Consider the following 12,442-nt stretch of genomic DNA (forward strand, 5'->3'; position numbering starts at 1 on the left):
GTGTGTGTGTGTGTGTGTGTGTGTGTGTGTGTGTGTGTGTGTGTGTGTGTGTGTGTGTGTGCATGTGTGTGTGAATAGCTGCTGATGACGAGTTTCACCTTCAAAGACGATTCACTGAAAACAAAAAGACGATAATCAGCTGCAGAGTCACTGCTTCACACACACACACACACACACACACACACACACACACACACACAAGACAACGTCAACGACCCTCAATGAGGTCAAAGGTTAAGCTGCCGTCAGCAGGTTTCAGCCAATCCTGAAACAGCAGATAAAGCGTGGAAACAAAGCTGGTTGCCATGGTTACGTTATCAATAGTCTGCAGATGCAATGCTGCGTGAAGTTTGTGACGAGGCCAGTGCATGATGGGTAAAACAGGAGAGCCTTGGGTTCCATCTGCAGGTGTATGATACTGGGAGTGGGCGGAGCTTCAGGAGAGAGTTTCACCCTGGGGTCCAGACATCTGATGGTGAGGACCACTGAGGAACAAACATGGACCGGTTCTGGATGTACCTGAGAGAAAACAGTTCAAGTAAAGTAAAACTGTAAAACTTCCCGTTTCACAAAACTTCAGGTTGATCATGAAAACATAAATCAATGAGCTGATTTACTGATTAGCCAAGTGGAAGACGAGACAAGGTCTCTGAGGTTCTCCTTGGTGTTTTGTGATGTTCAGCAGGAGACGATTGTCTGGACACATTTCAACAAACACAAAAGTTACAAAAAACGAAGGTCACAGAGCCGTGACGTTGTGAACGAGCTGAACGTTTTGATAAAATTGTAAAAAAAGTTTAAATTATTTACTGCGTTTTTCACAAGTTTATAAAAACTAGATCAGTATGGGGTGCCGTTTGTAAAACTACACAGTCAAAAATTAACAGCAATATTTTTGGTTTATTTAGCCTTTCATAAGAAAAATATAGTTTTGTTTTTTCAAAGTCATATTTTCACCATGTTATCCATACATTTATAAATGTCATTTCTAAACTAAATATTTAATTTACAAGCTAAATATTTAGTTTACAAACTAAATACTTAACTTGCAAGTTAAATATTTATGTCTGACCTAAATATTTAGTTAGCAAATTGAATATTTGTTTTGGAAATTAAATGTTTAGTTTGGAAAATAAATATTTAGGTCTGAGCTAAATATTTTGTTAGCAAATTAAATATTTGTTTAGGAATTAAATGTTTAGCTTAGAAATTAAATGTTTAGTTTGGAAATTAAATTCATTCAACCTTTATTTAATATTTAACTTGGACAATAAATATTCCATTTGGAAATTAAATGTTTAGTTTTGAAAATAAATATTTAGCTTGGAAATTAAATATTTAATTAACACTTAAATGTTTAATCCATAAATTAAATATTTAATTTGCAAGTTAAATATTTAGTTTATAAATTAAACATTTAGCTTGGACATAAACATTTAGTTTGTAAACTAAATATTTAGTGTGGAGCTAAATATTTAGCTTGCTTACTTAATATTTAACTTGCAAGTTAAATATTTAATTTGTAAACTAAATATTTAGCTTGTAAAATAAGTATTTAGTTAGTGAACTATGACATTTATATAACATGATGAAAATATGACTTTGAAAAAATAACCCTTTTTTTTTTCTTATGAAAAGCTAAATAAACCAAAAATATTGCTGTTAATTTTTGACTGAGTAACTTTACAAATAGCACCCTTTAGTTCAGCCCTAAAAGTTATTTTGGCACATTTTCAGGTCATGTTGTCAAGTCAAAAAAAATAAAACTATTTTACTTTTGGTTGGCATCTAAATCAATTTTCATAAGTCGTCACAGATTTATGTCTAAATGTCTGTTTTGATTTATTTATTTTCTTTTATCGGCTGCTCCCTTCTTCAGGGGGCGTTACAGTGAACTAACTCGAACGAAGACTTGGCGATTGTTTTGACGCTGGATACTCTTCCTGATACAACCACAGACCACTGAGCAACCACAGCCCTCTGTGTGGAGCAGAGAGCTGCTATCTAGGCATCCGGGGGAGGGAGCAGGTGGTGGGGGTAAAGGGCCTTGCTCAAGGGCACAGAGTGGGGCACACGAGGGTGGAGGCAGTTGTGGGTGCTTCACCTATACCACCCACATTTTGATGTCATTGATCCGCGGTGTCATACCAGCAACCTTCACAGGCTCACCTTCTCTAACCTCTGCGCCACCACTCCCCATTTTATTTTAACAAATTCCAACTAAACTAATTTTATAAAATGGATAAATAAAACCCTTAAAGAAAATTAATTTTAAACCGTCACCAATCAGAAAGAAACAATCATTTGTGTTGGTGTTTGCAGATGATGTGATGTTTTATATGACAGGCAGGCAGCAGCCCGAGGCCATGTTTTATCTTACCGTATTTTTGGGACTTAAAATCCTTTGATTTTCTCAAAAATCAACGGTGAGCCTTATAATCAGGAACACCTACTCTGGTTGTGTTTACTGACATCGAACTGATTTTATGTTGTTATTGTGAATGAGTTGAATAAAGTTTGACTTATCTGACCGTTTTGTTTCGCTTAATGCGTTTTATAATCTGAAAAATACGGCATATATCTCTTTGATCCTGATGATTAACTCAAATGAGACTTAGGACAAGAGAAGAAAGGGATGAATGTGTACAGGAGAGGGCTCAGCTCAAACACACACAAAGTAACTGTTATTCTTAACAATTCAATGAACATTTCATTTCCTCAGGGTCCTTGTTTGAATCATCGCTTCCACAGAGACTATATGTGCAAGAAGATTTCTCTCAAGCACACTTGAGTGATTCAGTTCCAGGATTTAGTTTTGCCCCTTTTGATGTAACTGAAGTTCATAGAACTTTACAACAATTAGATCCTTGTAAATCTGCTGGACCTGACAAACTCGAGCCCTTTTTTTGAGGGCAGCTGCAGACTTTATTGCAGAACCTCTACGTTACATCTTTAACTTAACTCTTGCTGAAAATAAGATTCCATGGATGTGGAAATCTGCCTTTGTTCTTCCCTTGTTAAAAGGTGCCAATCCATCTGTAGTCAACAACTACAGACCGATCTCTAAATTGTGTGTACTTTCCAAAGTTCTGGAAAAACTGATCGCAGAACAGCTGAAAACATTTTTAGATTCAACAGGCCTACTCTCACAACACCAATCAGGTTTTCAAAAAAAGCACAGTGCAACAACTGCTGCTCTTAAAGTGGTAAATGACATTATAGATGCCCTAGATATTGAAAATATTGTGCAACTCTTTTTGTTGACCTTTCTAAAGCGTTTGACACTAGATCATGTCACCCTGATGAATCAACTCTACAAAAGTGGGTAATCTGTCCAGGCTGTTAACTGGTTCTCCAACTATTTGTCTGATAGAACTCAATGTGTCCAAGCGGCTGGGTCTTGTTCCTCCGTCCTTCCTATTTTAAAGGGAGTGCCTCAAGGCTCCTTACTAGGTCCTTTGTTGTTCACAATTTATGTAAACAATTTGTGCGATAACTTGCCTGATGCTAAAGCTCATCTATATGCTGATGATACAGTTATTTATTGTTCATCATCTTCAGTTCCACAATCATTTAGACTGCTGCAATCTGCATTTGATACTGTTCAGACCCGCCTGGATGGGCTTAAACTGGTTTTGAAAGCAGAAAAATCAAAGGCTATGCTATTTTCAAATGGTAAGCAGCTCCCACCTATCCTCCCCAGCCTGTTAACTGTTCAAGGGGCTGAAATTGAAGTTGTCAGCTGCTACAAATATTCAGGTATTCTGATTGATGAGAATCTATTCTTCAAATCTCATATTGGTAAACTGGTTTCTAAACTAAAACTTAAATTGCGTTTCTGTTTTAGAAACAAAGTGTTTCTCACACCAAGTCAGAAGGCACCTGATTGTTTCGACTATTCTGCCCCAGGTGGATTATGGAGATTTGCTATTTATGAACTCTTCAGCCCAGGTTTTGAAAAACATGGATGCTGTATATCATTGTGCCCTGCGTTTTATGACTGACTGTGTCTATCGAACACATCACTGCACTTTGTACGCTACAGCAAAATGTCCCTCTTTGACTGACCGCAGACTTTCACTTGTTGGTTTGTGTCTATAAATGCATCCTTGGGCATTTTCCTACATATTTATGTTCACTTTTATCTAGAACTTTTATCCATGTGTTCTCAGGATATCATTTTGATGCAGGTCCCAAAGGTCAGAACTGAACTGGGTAAAAAGGCTGTTAAATCTTTCGCCCCTGCCACTTGGAATATTCTGCAGAAGGATTTAAAGTTATCATCTCTTGTTACGTTGGGTCAATTTAAATCAATTCTAAAGGAACAAGAGATCAGATCACTTGGCTCCTGTAACAGCCCATAATGTGTAATTATTGTGATTTCTCCTGGATCTGTATTTTGTGTATTTGGTTTAGTATTTTGGATTTGTTGTATGTTTTATGCTGCTGTCTTGTCCAGGTCACTGTTGGAAAAGAGGTTTTTAATCTCAATGAGTTATTTTTCCTGCTTAAATAAAGGATAAATACATACATATGTTAATGGTCATAAGACACAACGCATGCTCCAAAACCTCAGAGATTAAAGAGAAAATGAAAAATTAAGTTGAAAAGTTGAAAAAGAGACAGAGCATTAAAAATCTCTACGCAAAGACTCAAAAAAGTGACAAATAAAAGATAAAAACAAAAGACAACGTTTAGATGTTACGTCTTCGTCTCCAGTTTGTTGACCTTCAGTTTTCAGCTGCTTCTGTGTTTTTGTTAGACTGATGAAGACGAGCTGTGATGAAGACGAGCTGTGATGAAGATGAGCTGACAGGTGAGGATGATTCAGCTTCCTGTCGCCTCCGTCTCTCCAAGAACAAAAAGTGTGAGCGCGAGACGCCGAAGGTTTTCATCTGAACTCATCTTCCTCCTTTCAGAGACGCAGCTGCAGCTTTTCTGCTGCAGAACCACAAGGTGACGATGATGAAGATCAAGAGCTCCTCTTCTTCATCTCTTTCTCCTCGGAAAGAAAAGACGGAGACAGGAAGTAGGAGAAGAGAGAGATGTGGGAAGTGAAGAGGATGGAATGATGGAAGACGAGGAAGAGAAGTTAAAACCTGAAAAATGAAGAAGGTTGAAGAATCTGTTTCATCGCCGACAGAAAAAACAGAAATATTCTGAGTTAAACTCATCGAACGAACGAGTTTCATCCAGTTTGTGTCTCCAGAGGCTTCAGCTCAGATGTTTTCACACAAACACAAAAAATATAAAAGGATTCAAACATCTTCTCTCCTAAAACCAAAGCTCTGCTACAGTTTGTCAGCTGCTCCAACAGAGAAGATGAATTATTTGTTCTTTTAGCCTGGAAACACCTTGGAGTCCTCCCAGAAGAGCTGGAAGAGGTGGCTCTGGAAAGAGATGTCTGGGCCTCCCTGCTCAAGCTGCTGCCCCCGCGACCCGACTTCAGAATAAGCGGAAGATGATGGATGGATGGACATTCTGTGAGAAAGACCAAGATCCACTCAGCTGCCCTGCCTTCAATTGTCTGCTGAAAACCCAGAGTTCTTCTGTGTTCCAGCAGAGGAACACGGACCACCAGAGGAACATGGACCATCAGAGAAACATGGACCACCAGAAGAACATAGACCACCAGAGGAACATGGACCATCAGAGAAACATGGACCACCAGAGGAACATGGACCTCCAGGGTAACATGGATCTCCAGAGGAACATTGACCAGGGGAACATGGACCACCAGAGGAATGTGGACCTTCAGAGGAACGTAGACCTCCAGAGGAATGAGGACCTCCACAGAATCATGTACCTCCAGAAGAATATGGACCAGCAGAGGAACATGGACTTGCAGAACATGTACTACAAGAATAACAAGGACCACCAGAGGAACTTGGACCATCAGAGGAACATGGAGCAGCAGAGAAACATGGATTTCCAAAGGAACGTGACCCTCCAGAGAAACGTGGACCTCCAAAAGAATATGGACCAGCATAGGAACATGGACCTCCAGAGGAAAATGGGCTACCAGAACAAAGATCCCAAAAAGATCATGGATTACAGTTTGAAAACCGTGTTCCAGAAATTTAGAATCCATCTGACCATGTCAGTTACTATTGATAGTAAAGTGAATCTAGACCTCCAATGAAAACCGAGGAGTTGAAACCAAACCAGGGACCTCAGGTACTTAGACTTCCTTCTGAAACATGATGTAAGCTTTAAGTGAGAAAACAACAAGGTCACAAAACCACCCAGATGTATGAAACTGTGCGTACACACAATGTGGACCTGAGCGCAGAGGACAAGCCTTCCTCCAGTTACAGACACAAACAGATCCAAAAATGTCCTGAAGGTGTGACTGTCCTCTCTGAAACTCCATTTGTTCTTGAGGCTCTCAGCCAAGAATCAGAATCATTCAGAACCTTCTGCAGCAAGTCCACAGCTAATAATACATGTCCTGTCCATCTGTCACACAGTGTATGTCCCACAGGTGTCCTACAGATGTCCTAATGTCTTGAAATAAGTATTGTACAGATTGTCTCAGAATCATCTTACAAGTGTCCTATAAATGTCCTAAGGTCATCCAACAAGTGTCCTACTGGTCTCCTTCAGTCATCCTACAGATGTGCTTAAGTCATATTACAATTGTCCTACAGGTGTCTCACATGTGAGCTGCAGAAATCTAAAATTCATTCCAAAAGTGTCCTACAAGTGTGCTACTAATGCCTTGAAATCATCTTACAAGTGTCCTACAGGTGTCTCAGAGTCGTCCTACATGTGTCCTACAGGTGTCTCAGAGTCGTCTTACAAGAGTCCTACAGGTGTCTCAGAGTCATCTTACAAGTGTCCTACAGGTGTCTCAAAGTCATCTTACAAGTGTCCTACAGGTGTCTCAGAGTCATCTTACAAGTGTCCTACAGGTGTTTCAGAGTCGTCTTACAAGTGTCCTACAGGTGTCTCAGAGTCGTATTACAAGTGTCCTACAGGTGTCTCAGAGTTGTCTTACAAGTGTCCTACAGGTGTCTCAGAGTCGTCTTACAAGTGTCCTACAGGTGTCTCAGAGTCATCTTACAAGTGTCCTACAGGTGTTTTAGAGTCGTCTTACAAGTGTCCTACAGGTGTCTCAGAGTCGTCTTACAAGTGTCCTACAGGTGTCTCAGAGTCGTATTACAAGTGTCCTACAGGTGTCTCAGAGTCATCTTACAAGTGTCCTACAGGTGTCTCAGAGTCATCTTACAAGTGTCCTACAGGTGTCTCAGAGTCGTCCTACATGTGTCCTACAGGTGTCTCAGAGTCGTACTACATGTGTCCTACAGGTGTCTCAGAGTCATCTTACAAGTGTCCTACAGATGTATAAGAGTCATCTTGCAAGTGTCCTACAGGTGTCTCAGAGTCGTATTACAAGTGTCCTACAGATACCGTAAAGTCATCCTAAAAGTGGCCTACAGGTGTCTTCAAATCTTCCTACAGTTGTCATATTAATGTCCTACTGGTGTCCCAGAGTCGTCTTACAAGTGTTCTATAAATGTCCTAAGGTCATCTGACGTGTCTTACTGTCTTCCTATAGATGTTCTTAAGTTATACTACTGGTGTCCTACAGGTGTCCCACAGTGGACTCATGGACTTGAGACAGCTGTTCAACAGATGTCCTGCAGTCACCCACAATCATCCTTAGGATGGACGTCCCAGACAGTTGTGTCTAATTTGTGTCTCATGTAAGTCTGACATGAAAAAAAAAACATAAAAATCTTTAAACAACTTTAAACGATCTTTTAACGACTGATCGTTGTTAAAAACTCAAAATTTTCAGACCTTCAGGCTGTAATGAGAGGCTACAGCCAGCAGGGGGCGCTACAAGACAAGATTCAAAGAAAAATCACTGCAGAAGGAAAAAAGTCCATTTCAAAGTTTGTCTCAGAATAAAAATGGTGATTCAGTATACATTTACTTTGTTTTAAGCTTAACTTTATTCAAGTTTAAACTTTAATTTATTAACAGAAACATTTTCATTTCTATTTTATTCTTGCTTTTTTTTTTTTTTTAAGAATCCCAGATTCAGGATTCATTTTTATTAAAATACCCGACTTAACAAACTTCACAACATTGTTTTAAGGGAAGTAACTAAAGTTTCTAAACAGTTTCAAACTTTTAAAAAAAATATATGAAAAAGATTCAAACTGGGAAAAAAGTCAACTCCATCCATCAAAGGATGGATTAATTTAACAAAGTTAAATGTGAGTTTAAAGTCTTTGAATGCGGTTTATGTGACCACGATGTGGACTCAGTTCTCGTGCAGCTCCACGGTCTGCCTGCAGGGGGCAGACTGACCTCGGACTGTTCAGCTAATCACAGCTGATCTGAATCAGGCTTTTATTTTGACGTGTAAAAGGTCAGGACTTCCTGTTCAGCTGGTTCCGGTCTTCCCCTCTGTTGGACCGGTCTGAGGAGCTGCACCTGTTCCAGGAAACAGAAAAGATTTGCATAAAACTCCTAGTTTGCTTATGTCATGGGGTGACGTCATCAAACCGGATCAGAACATTTCTTCAAAGGTGGATCAAACACTAAGGTTCACCGTGAGCCCAGATGTTCTCGTGCTTAGGAACCCTGAAGAGTTAGTTTGGTGTCTGGGACAGAACAAGGCCAGTACCCAGACAGAACCCTGCAGGAGGAACGGGTTTAAAGACAGTTCTTGGTTTTTAGTCGAAAGTTTAAAAATCGTTTTTATCCCTAAGTGGCCCTTTTGTTTCACATTCAACACAAAATATTCATCTCGTACAAGAGAGTGACATTAAAATAACAGAAATCACCTTTGTTCGTTGAGAAACCTGATCGCTACAGGGCTGAATGAGGTTTTCAGTCGGTTCATTCTACATCTGGGCAGCAGAAACCTGCGTCCAGACGGAAGCAACCTGAACTCACCATGGAGTGATGATCAGGATCTGCCAGAATCAGCCTGGCCTTGTTCGCTGACCTCACCTTGTGTAGGTCAGTGAGGTTCTGTAGGGCTATGCCAGCAGTTCTGCTGCACATCCTGACAATCCCCGAGAGTTTGTTCCTGCTCTTACATGTTAACAATCCAAACCAACCGATGAAGGTTAAAGCTAAAGAGACTCAATAAAACACTCTCATAAAAGTAGAATCAACATTAAAACCTCAGAGCTTCTGATAAAAAATACATTCTCTGGTGGGGCCTTCTTACAAAGTGAGGTCACATGGGGGTCAAAGGTCAGTTTGTCATCAAGAACAGTTCCCAGATGTTTATATTGTTGCATCACCTCAACAGCGTCACCGTTAATGTCCACAGGAGCTGCAACCAAAGAGCCTTTTCTAAAATCAATGACCTTGTCCTTTGTCTTAGAAACGTTTAACTTTAACGACTCGCACCATTCAGTGAAGTCCTCGACCACAGGTCCAGGTCTGGGTCATCACTGCTGACAAGGGACAGGATGACATCAGCAAACTTTAAGGTGTGACGCTGTGAGAACTGGCTGCGACAATCGTTTGTGTATAAAATGAATAAAAGGGGTGAAAGTACGCAGCCCTGAGGAGAACCAGGGGAACTGATAGAGGACAGAAGGACATCAGAGATGACCCCGTTGACCCTCACTTGCTGAGATGAACAGTTAAAAAGTCCACCAGCCGTCACATGAGGCCCGAGTCGTACAGACGTTGTAAATTCTCTGCTAAAATGTGGAGTTAAAAGATGAAAGTCAATAAAAAACAATCTTACAAATGTGTTTGCTCCTTCAAGGTTTCCTAAAATCATATTTTAAAAAGTTTCTGTTGCGTGCTCCACTCTTCTACGTGAACGATACGCAAACTGAAGAGAGTCCAAATGATCTTCAACTTTTGACAGGAGGATCTCCCCGACCATCGGACGCTGAGGACGAAAGTTTTCTGTCAAACCTGAAACATTTCAAATGTTTTTAAATAAATAAATAATCCTGAACCAGTAAAAGACTGTGTCCAGTCCCTGATCCAGAACCTCATTCTGCAGCAGAACCCTCAGTGGTTTTCAGCAGGACTTCATCAGACTCTCTCGTGTTTGTGGAGGAGTTCTGGTCCACTCTTCTCTCCATCGTTGCTTCAGTTCTTTGAGAGTTCTGCTCAGCTCTCTGAAGGTCCCAGCAGGTTCAGGTTCTGGACTCTGGGCTGGTTCTGTTCTTTTTGACATGTTCTGCTGCAGAGGAGCTCATGGTCCACTCAGTGACTGCAAGCAGCCCAAACCATCAGCCTGGCCTCCACCGCCATGCTGATAGCTGGGAAGAGGGGTTTGCTGCAGTGCATTATGGGTAAACAATTGTCCTTTGGTCTGGTTCTGTCCCAGAAGTTTTGTGGTTCCTTCAGATGAAACTTTCCAAACCAAAGTTTTGCTGCCATGTTATTTTTAGAGAAGAGCACATGACCTTTGACCTGGATGGAGCTCAGGGTTCGAGGATGGACTCAGTCAGAGGGTCTGAGTTTTTCTTAATTGAATTAAAGACAAATAGATAGATAGATAGATAGATAGATAGATAGATAGATAGATAGATAGATAGATAGATAGATAGATAGATAGACAGACAGACAGACAGACAGACAGACAGACAGACAGACAGACAGACAGACAGACAGACAGACAGACAGACAGACAGACAGACAGACAGACAGACAGACAGACAGACAGACAGACAGATAGATAGATAGATAGATAGATAGATAGATAGATAGATAGATAGATAGATAATGTGGAGGAGGAGATGACGTAGGTCCGTGTGGATGACGTCAGTCTCCGTGGTTCTCGGGGTGTGTTTGTTTGTGAGAGGAAGCGGCTGGCTGGATGTTGGGCGGGGTCTGAGGAGTCACGGAGAGCCGGGGGGAAGTCAGATTGAAGCGGAGGGACCAGAACCCGCACGGATCCCGCAGCTGCCGGACCAGGAGCCACCGAACCGACAGGCGGACTCTCCGGGCCACGGACCGGGCCACACGCGGAGCGACAGCCGGGAGGATGGGCCGGAGCTGCGGCCGTCCGTAGCGCACTGTTCTCGGGCTCGGAGCTCCAGGATGAGCTTGGCGCTGCAGGACCTCCGGAACACTGTGAGTCCGCGCGCGCACACTCACACACCGCAACATGCACGCAGCCCGTGCGCTGCTGCGGATCCAGCGTGCTCCTCTGAGGCTGAGTGGCTGTCAATCACTAGGATTGATCTGTGCGCGCGCGTGAGCGCGTGTGGCCTGAAATCCCTGCTGACGTTACAGATCAATCAGATCGATGTTGTGATCAGATCAGAGGATGGTTCGGGTGAAGCTGCGTGTTCTTCATGGTTCTGCTGGAGGTTCTCGGGTCAGGGCTCTGGTTCTGATCCAGTCTGTGGAAAAACCCCATGGAGGATTTGTTGGATCAGGTCTGATTCTGGACCTCTCAGGTCCAGTCAGGAGTTTTTACTTCCTGAGTTGTCCCAGCAGACCAGAATCTCCAGCTGGTTCTGACCCATTCAGAACTGGAACCATGTTTACTTTTTGTTTTGGTTGTTTACAACAAATTTCCGTTTGGATCAAATCAGAAAACTTGAAAAAGTTTTTAAATAATTCCAGGATTTCCTGGTTTGAATAAAGTTTTTAAAATTTAAACTCGGGATGATTTAATCCTAATCTGTCTTCAGTGTTTCACTTTAATCAGCTGACGTTTAACTCAGAGTTTAGGAACTTCCAGCAGATTTTAAATGAACGAATAATAACTTTTATTAAGAGTTTATTTGTTGCTTCTCCTCTGAGAGGTTTGTTGTGATGGGTCCGATCAGCTGAGTTCTGGTTCCTCTGGACTTTAAAACACCAACAGTTTGGTTGTTTCTAAACTCTTCCTATTTTCAGGCCAAATTAAACTTTAATCTCTCACTTGTCTCACAAATCAGAACAAACACAAACATGAGATCAGAACCATCTGATCACGCCCTCATGAAGTCTGATCAATAAATCTTCAATCTGATCAAAGGTTCAACCTCAAACTGATCTTCATCAAACTCATCCTGAGGCAGAAAGTGTGATTCTGTTTCAGCTGAAATCAAGTTTGATCCAACTCGGGGGTTTAAATCAGTTCAAGCATCTGAAACACTTTTAAAACATTTATTCCTCTTTAAAATAATAAATGTTGACATAAATGAGCTGATTTCTATTTTTATATAAACTTTGATTTAACTCTAAATAAAAACCATCAGACTGTTTCTGACAGCAGCAGGAAGTGCTAAAAGAAATCATTTGACTGGCACAACAATTTCCTGCGGGATCAATAAACTTCTGTGTTATCTTATCTTATTTAATTCATTTAACCGTCTTTTATACTCAGAGCCTGACTTTAATGAGTCGCACTTTACTCAGTCTAAATTTACTGAGTCAGAATTTACTGAGTCTGAATTATTGAGTCAGACTTTACTGAGTCTGAATTTATCGAATTGGACTTTACTGAGTCTGA

General features: G+C 41.0%; 1 protein-coding gene across 1 annotated transcript in view; it reads left to right on the plus strand.

Moving 5' to 3' along the window:
- The first annotated feature begins 10,809 nt into the window (after positions 1–10,809).
- The window catches only part of ece2b (endothelin converting enzyme 2b), a 32,185-nt gene continuing 30,552 nt past the window's right edge, over positions 10,810–12,442 (plus strand). Inside the window, exon 1 of the mRNA XM_037677694.1 lies at positions 10,810–11,070. Coding sequence (XP_037533622.1) covers positions 11,038–11,070 — 33 coding nt within the window. The 5' untranslated portion in view covers positions 10,810–11,037. The remainder of the gene's footprint in view (positions 11,071–12,442) is intronic.

The sequence above is a fragment of the Nematolebias whitei genome, chromosome 6 (assembly GCF_014905685.2).
Source record: "Nematolebias whitei isolate Nwh7 chromosome 6, NemWhi1, whole genome shotgun sequence".
NCBI classification, from domain to species: Eukaryota; Metazoa; Chordata; class Actinopteri; order Cyprinodontiformes; family Rivulidae; genus Nematolebias; species Nematolebias whitei.